The sequence below is a fragment of the Geospiza fortis genome, unplaced genomic scaffold (genome assembly GCF_000277835.1).
Source record: "Geospiza fortis unplaced genomic scaffold, GeoFor_1.0 scaffold171, whole genome shotgun sequence".
Classification (NCBI taxonomy): domain Eukaryota; kingdom Metazoa; phylum Chordata; class Aves; order Passeriformes; family Thraupidae; genus Geospiza; species Geospiza fortis.
Window position 1 is genome coordinate 693989 of NW_005054313.1, and position 8419 is coordinate 702407.

At 47.2% G+C, this 8419-nt stretch overlaps 1 protein-coding gene across 1 annotated transcript in view; it reads right to left on the bottom strand.

Moving 5' to 3' along the window:
* The window catches only part of DET1 (DET1 partner of COP1 E3 ubiquitin ligase), a 26030-nt gene continuing 17611 nt past the window's right edge, over positions 1-8419 (bottom strand). The window contains 4 exon segments of the mRNA XM_005419713.2: positions 1-2821; positions 6561-6752; positions 8363-8416; positions 8418-8419. The exon segment at positions 8418-8419 is cut by the window's right edge and continues 96 nt beyond it. Coding sequence (XP_005419770.1) covers positions 2632-2821; positions 6561-6752; positions 8363-8416; positions 8418-8419 — 438 coding nt within the window. The 3' untranslated portion in view covers positions 1-2631.

Here is an 8419-nt window from a genome sequence, read left to right on the forward strand (position 1 = left end):
TTTTAAAGCAAATTCTGTTTATTCTGTTTTTGTCTTGTGTTGCTAACAAATCTTTGCCCTAACCTAGGAAAAATATCAGATAGAAAATATCTCCCCTTTTCTCCCACCCTCCCCACCACACACACTTTTTGTTTCTTAAATAAAAGCATCAAAATTTCAAGCATGAGAGACTTTTCTTTCCATACATTTCTGTAACAAAATTAACTCTGTTGTTGATATAAAATGCAGCAGCCAAGACCACAGGATCTGCTATGCTACTCCAAGGCAATTAGTACCCAGTATGATCAGTTTGTCTGCAAACATAATAAGAAAATACTTAGCACTTATCCAGCACTTTTTATCCATGAATCTCAAAGTGTTTTACAAAAGCTGAAAATATGTTTTTGGCCTCATTTACGGAGAAGAAAACACCAGCTGGAGAAGGAAGAGATTTGCCCCCAGCCTCAGAATTTAATAGCAGAGCTAAGAACAGATCTCTTTCTCAGCCCCAAGTCCAACAATCCATGCCACACTCTCTGCTTCACACAGGGAAGCCTGAATTTGGCAAAAGCCCCTACTACAGAAATGCTGAAGTTTATATTTTTGCCACTGAAAAAAAGAGTCTCAATGGAGATCTGACAGCTAATTTAGTAAGCACTGATTTCCTGAGGCTGTGACACCCAGGAGTAAACAGAGTCTCAGATGGAGCAGCTGGAAGCTTGGGGGGGGGAAAAAAAAGTCTCATCCTGAAGTGCGAACAGCTGTGAGAGTGGTGCAGAGGGAGGTAAATCCATGATCTACAGTGTGCAAACGATTCTCCACTTGGAGCTTTAATTGAATGTTTGAGGAACAGATCACAGGATAAAACCCTAAAACCTTGACAAATAGTGTTATTAGATGAGAGGAACCTGCAGCTAAAGCACTGACACCTCCTCTGTTAGCAGTCTCCTGACCTGCCGGCACTCCTGACAGACCTGAGACACCAACAGTGCAAACACTGGGAAAAGAGCAGTGAAATGCAATGTCTTGCCTAGAAATAATGTTTAGCAAGGCCAGGAGAGAAGTACAGTGAGGCAGAGAGCGAAGGCTGATTCAAGGACCTCAGGACACCCTTAACTTTGAGGTCCACCACTCATACCATGAGCAGGCACCCCTCACCCACACAGCTCTTCTCCAGTGCATCACCAGCAAAAATTAATGCATGACTCCAACACTCCTCTTCACAGGCATGTGGCCACAACACACCACCCACAGCTCATTTTGGTCCAATTTAGACACCCACGGGGTCCTTTAACGGAGAAGGTCTCCTGTGTATTAGCACCAATTTTCTATTGCCCCCACTGTACCTCCTAAAGGAATGGGACAAGAACAGGCTCCAGCTTCTGATGGAGCACATCGTGATGCTGGGATGGTTGTGCTGCCTGGCAGCAGTCATAAACCAGTCCTCGTGTAAAAACCCCCCAAATGTGGCCTACAACCAGAAACTCCATTTTTAAGAGAGAAGGGTAGGCAAGCATCCTCACCAGCCCACAGTGGCAGGTAATTACACACAGGAGCTTAATTTATCAGCAGCACAAACACTGCCATGGTCCAGCCAACACCACCACACTGGCCAGCTGTGCTCTGAAGCCTGGAAACAGCATCTGGGTTCTCACAGAGAACAGTGTATCAAATGGACAGAGGTAAACAACCTAAGTCAACAAGTTCATCTCCAGACTGCCCACCCACAGCAGTGAACATGAAACCCTTCTTCCTGGGCAAATCCTACTCATTTTCTACACTGGTACTCCAACACACAGGAGGGTGCCAGCAGCTGGGTGTCCCTCTTCTCAGCAGCAGAACTTGCAGATGGCCATGAGGATTAACCCCCATGCTGCAGAAGAGTCCTTCTGACATGACCAAGGAGCTGCTGTTGCTCCCCACACCCTTCCCAGACAACCATCTTCCTCCTGCACGCATCTCCTCGTGCATTACAGACACAACCAGCTGCCCTGCTGGTGTAACACCACCTCTCACTTAGGAGCTTCTACTAAGGCACAAAGATTAAGTGACTTGCATAAGGGTCAGGAACACACCTCATGTCTCTCAACTGTAGTGATTTCTCGCACCTTTTTTTTCCTGACCTCTTGCATATTAAAATGACATGAGCAGATTGTGTGGATGAGAGCAGGATCTCATTTCCCTAGCAATTCTAAAGATACAAACAGGGGTAGCTGGATCCAAGCCCTCCCCATGGCTCCCACCCCTTCCCTCTGTGACAGGTCATTTGTCCAACAGGGTAGGAGAGCACCAGTGCAGAAGGGAGTGCTCCACAAGTGTGATGCAAAGCTCCATCTCTGCCATCCTAAGACCCACAGCAGGATAGAAAAGAGGAAAGGAACCTCAGCTACACTTTGTTCATCAACAGGAGCAGGGAAGGACAGCAGGGGGATCTCTGCAGCACAAACAGGGTCAGAAGAAGCCCCCCCACTCCCATAACTGGGGTGCATCAGCTGATCCACGGCTCAGAGCCCTGCGAGATGCCGCTGGTGGGAGCTCCCAGCTGAGGCTTCTTTCCAGGAGCGATGGTTTGGTTTCCCAGAAGGTGTGAGTGCCTGGCTTTGGTGCACCAGTGGCAGAGGCCCAGCAGCAAGGAGAGCAACCCGAGTCCCTCTAGGTGCAGCTGTGCCTCATGTGAAAGTTCACCACGTACTCGGCGTTGGTGCGCTGCACCGAGATGGCGAAGGGCTCGAAGGGGTGGAAGGTGAAGGCCACCAGGCGCCGCACCGTGTGATTGATGGGGCGCCCCAGGAGCCCCGCCTGGATCTCAAACTTCAGCAGGCCAGAGTCACGGGCGTAAAATCTGAAAGGAAGAGAAAGTCAATTATGGCTGTTCCCCGCTATTGACTTTGCCATCTGGGCTCTTTGCATGCAGAGACAAGTGCCTCGTTCGAGCGCTGGTGCTCCCTGAGGAGCAGAAGGTCCTCAGCTGGGTGCCTGGCTCTTGGCTTCGCAGGGAAGTCCCTCTCAGGGCAGTTGTTTTCCACTGTCTAGAAAACCCTCACTTTTATTTTATTATTAGCGATGAGAGAATTCTGCCTGTCACTTTGATGGACAAAGCTGACTTCACAAGAGGGAGTCAGTTTGGCTCAGACCCCACCTGTGCTGGCTCGCCATCCTCTCTTAATGCAAGCTGCTCCCTTGATCCCCAAGGCAGATATACTGTACAGAACTGAGCTCCCTTCCCTTAGCAATGGCCTTCACTGAGAGTGTCAGGCCACCCTTTCCTCCTTGTGGTAGTGCCAGTGAAGGCTTTACACTGCTGTCCTTGTGCCTGTTCAGTCAAGGAAGTCGCTGCAATCCTGCTCAAGGGTGCCATGTTGTAGAGTACAGCTCCAGCAAGGCTTTGCAAATCCTTTTAGATTGCCACCAATAAAGCATTAATGAGACAGGCTGTGCAGGAGGTACCTGATGAATTGGACTCAATAACCACAGCAAGGACAGAGGTCAAGGAAAACCTTATGACCTTCTGCTGTCACCCACACACCTGCCTGTGGGTCAAGCTCATATGCATCTCCAGAGCTCTTCCAGGTGAGCTCTGGAACACAGCTCCAGCACAGAGGGAACATTTTCAGGGGGATGAGACAAGCAACACTGAAGAGACAGGTGAGTCCAGGGAAGCTCTTTGCTTCTTAAACCTCCCCTGCACATTCTGTGTAACTGACATAAGCCCAGGTAACACCACTGTCCTCTGCTGCTGTCAGAACACAGGACTCTCTGTGAGGTTCCCACCCTCCCCGAGATTTTGGAGAAGGCTTCTGGGATGTAGTGGTGGAGGTTTCTGGATGTGGTACCTTCACCAAGTAGCTGGGCTCTAACTCAAGTCCTCCCCCTGAAGCTGTCTCTGTTTGTTAGACCATTTTCATTAGACCTCTTCCAACTTCAGGCACAGAATTGCCATTATGCCTCCCAGCTGTTTTCTTTTCCACCAACACTTAGTGCATGTGGGTATTTTGCATTTTCCTCTGATTTTAACTCCAAGAATGCTTTTAATGTCTGAGCACATCTCCCCCCTGCCAGCAATACGATGCACTCAGCTCTCAGCCTGGAAGAACGGATGATGACAGATACCAGCGATGCTGTTTCAGGAGCAGACATACTCCACATTTTAACAACACAGCCTATTGAGAACCTCATGTTCTTCCTGGAGGGCCACTCTCCTCTCCCTTCCTCTGAATCAAAGTGCCAGCCAGCCCTGCCTGAAAATTGCACACAAGAACCCAGCAAGAGAGTCACAATCTTGGTATTTGGCTTTTCAAAAAGCCCCTTCCCTCCTACACAAGGCTGGGTATGCAGAGGGTCATTCTTTAAATAAAGCACAGTCCCCCATCTGTTCCTCTCTCCCCCAATTCACAACAATTTACTACTCAAGATGAAGCTCCCTGTAATCTTAAAAGATGTGCTCAGTTTGGTATTTTTAAATGTATTTTTAAAAGTGCTCTGCAATCAGAGGCCATTTCCATGGGCTCTCATTCTGGGGATAAATTAGGCACTGCAATATAAAATTGTATGTCAACAGAAACAGCAAGACCAGCCTTTTCAAACCATAGGAAAATGGAAGATTTATCTGCAGACCAATTCTTTGGTTAAATGGCTCCTTATTAGCCGTCTAGATGGATTTTAGAGACCCCCTGCTATAGGTAGAGCTGTGTTAGAGCCTCTTCCCTCAAGTGCCATCATTTCACCCATTGAATATCTCTTCAGGCCTCCTGAAAAGAGACTGGAAGGCAGTGGTGATGGGGAACCTAAAGTCCTTCCCACCTGACAGCAAACAACCACTGGTCTCTTAAGTAGGCAGAATTGAACCTTCTGGGATGCAGAAAAGCACTAAGGGTTAAAAGAACGCAGTGCACAGAAATATTGAATTGATGTGGAAAAGGTCTGGAAGCTCTCCTAGCCAACACATCATGCCAGGAAACTGCACACAGATTATAACAACCTTAGCTACTGAAGGGTTTTCCATTCCAGACAATTACAGGACTAACATTACAAATCCTGTGGTCCCTCATTTCCAAGCCCTCTAACCCCAACAGGCAGCTGGCATTATTTTATTAATCCCTTTGTTTTGTATGTGAGAACCACAGCAGCACTATTTCAGCTACTGAATGGTTAAGGTTAGCGCCTCATCTTCTGCTTACTTTCCAAAAAAACCAGGAGCCCCACTGCTCCGAGGCTCTATTCAAGTCCTAATTGACTCTGCACAGCTTTGAGCTTTAAAAGCTCTGGCTCTGAAACGCTGGTTTGCTCAGGGGAGGGAGGGAAGGTGGCACTTGGCTTTGTTTACTACAAAGACTCCACCGCAGCACATGACTGCGGTTCTGCTGCCTTTTGTCCGCGGGAGCCCGGCGCAGGTTGGCGCTGGCAGACAACTGCCACCCTGCAAGTTTTCCCAACATCAAGCATGACAAGGGGGAAAAGGGCAGGCTTTCTTTGCAGATAACATGGAAGCTGGAGATCAAACCAAATCACACAGGCAGAAGAATCAATTAAATATACATAATTTGGGAATTGAGAGCGCAGGAATAATCAGAAGTTCCCCGCCACCTGAGTCAGGGCCAGGGGAGATATGAAACCACTTTTTGAGAATGCATTGATGAAAATAAAGTTGGGAAGCGGTCCAGAATGATCTCCCTAGGCTGCCTGAGCCCCCAACATGTGTGCAGTCACTAAACAAAGCACTCGGGCACCGAAGGCTCTCTTTGTTTTCAGAGCATAGGTTTGCTTCTGCTGTACTAGGAGCAGAAACACTATTCTGCCTAGGTAACTCAGGCTCTTTGAGCCTGTCAAGCTGGAGACGTTGGATTTTTAACCACTACCTCTTGCAGCCATGGCTGCAGCCAACAAAAAGAAATAAATAGTCCTGATATTTCTTTAAGAAGCATTGCAAACCTCCTTATTCTCAAACTCAGACTTACTCCCTCTGCCAGCATTGGAGACTCAGACAGAAGAGGCACAGAATGGCCCTGGCACCTGGCTAAAATTCCTATTACAGACAGAAATTTCCTACCGATCACAGAGAGAAGGGAGTATGACAAGGAGTACAGCTCCCATGGTGAGAACAGTAAACAAGGGAAGTCTGAAAACAGCTCAATCAATACCACAAGCTTTCTGAGTAACACCTAGCCCAGATACTATTTTATTCACAGGACAAACCAGACAATCCTTGCCAACTAAACCCACATGCTCAGAGAGGATCTTTCCAGTACAGGAAAGCAGACATCAGAGCTGTATCACTCTGCAACCCAAACACAACGGCAGCATTGCAAGAAGAGGAGGAGGAACAAGACCATTCATATGGAAAAGGCTGAGACTTCACCACCCAAACCCTCCCCAGAGCAGAGCAGCTCAGCAAGGAAACATGAAGAGCCCTCCCACACATCCACGTTACTGTAAAGGAGAGAGGCCAAGTTTTGTGAAATAAATCCTCTGGTGAAAGGATTTCCTAAGAGAAAGGCTTCCATCTACTCCCTATTCTGCACACTTGATGCCACATGGCAGAGGTGATTTACAGTGACTCTCTCCTTACATACAGCTCCCCATACCTTATGGGGTGATCACCACAGGTCTTGGGCCGCTCCATGACTGACACCCACTTGTCATCATAGCTGAAGAGGGACAGGTCGAGGTAGGGGCTGCCGCTGTAGGACTGGGCGCTGATGGGGAGCTGCCCCAGCAGCCGCCGCACGGCCTCCGTGTGCCCTCCATACTTGGCGTTCACTATCGTGTCCTTGAACCTGCAGCAAAGCAAGAGACACCTTCTGTTCACAAAGGCCACAGCTGAACAGCACATCTTAAACAAACTAAGCAGGAAAACTGACAGGGAGAGAAAACAGCTGCAGTGTAAGAACTAAAGCGGCTTGTTTCCAAAGATGTATCACAGTGATTCAAACATCAACCAGTTCTGCTAACCTTTTCATCCTCCCTTATCATTACTGTCTCGCTCAGAATGTCCAGAGTGACAGAAGGAGAAGAATGTGCCTACCCACAACGTCTGGACCCAGCTGCTCTGCAGTACGGGAAATGAACAGGATCAGAAACAGGGAGAGATGGATTAGCAGCTGATCAGTCAATCCAAGTTTTACCACAAAGCCTGGAAACAGCATGAGCAAAAGCCAGAGAGCTTTCACAGCAACAGTTGAGCCCTTAACATTGACATGACAATCATCCTCTCTCCACCCATTGTTTTAAATGCATAAAGAGAGAAACCTTGATGAGGAGCATAAAGCTCTCCAGAAACTACAGTGAGCTGCAAGTTCTTTCTGGAGAGATTAACACAGGCTGGATTTCTCTTTCCAAGAAAAATTTGAAACTTTACATGTGCAAAAATAGTCAGATCAGCTGCAGGGACAATAAGGAAAGTAAACACTCAGCCAGAAGCCAGCTCACTCTGGACTATGCTCTATGATACTTTGCTGTAGAAGTTACAACACTCCTGTTACAGGCCCTTGTAGCAAGGGGAGCAAAATACTCTCCTATCTACTCTAACAAAAGGCAGAAGTTATTCTTCGTGAGTCTTCAGTGAGTCCACTCATTCTCTCTCCCATTAAGCATTATAGATTTCCTGACAGGTTGCTCTAGAAAGTTACAGACATAGTCAATTTCGTCAGACTTATGTGATATCAGCCTAAAGTCAACAGAAGCTTGATGCCCATAAGTGGATGGCAAGTACTTTGGATGATGAGAAACAAGTCACTGGAAGGAAAAAACACCTGAGTCACAACAAAATTTTCCTAGAGAAATAACACACTCTGCCTCATTAAAACCACATCTGAGTGTTAAAGCATATTCTAGAAACCCAGGTTATTTTGGTATTTTGTTCAGCTTTCACAACAGATCTAAGCAGATGAGTTTCCCTTCTCCTAATACAGTGATGATAACCACAAGCTGGTGACTGATGTTGAGGAAATGCTACAGAACACAGTTTGGTACATGCTAAATTCAGAGAATGTCACTTGGTAAAATACACACAACTGGATCATGCCAGCATCTTGACAAATCCTATCTTCAGGGACCAAAGTTACTGGGCAGTAACACTTTAATAACCTCCAAAAGAGTTACTGCTCAAGGAGAGACAGAAACATCTTTCTCTCAAAATTCCCTTCCTTTCTTCTAAGCAGCAGTTTGCAAATGCTTTGTTCCTTCCTCTAACAAGGTAAATGCTGTGGAATATAAAATCAGATGCATCAAGCTGCAAGAATGAACCATGTATAGTCCTGACCCTTGCACCACCTGGCAAAGGGGGCCAAAGGAACTGGTTTTCTCAGGTTGGTATTTGATACTGGCCTTCAGCAGACGGGGCTGAGCGTGTGTCTATACGGAATAAAGCATGCTCCGAATGGCTCACCGGCGCTGGATCTGCCTCGCAAAGTTGTTGCTGGAAGCTGAGCAGGGGAACTGGACA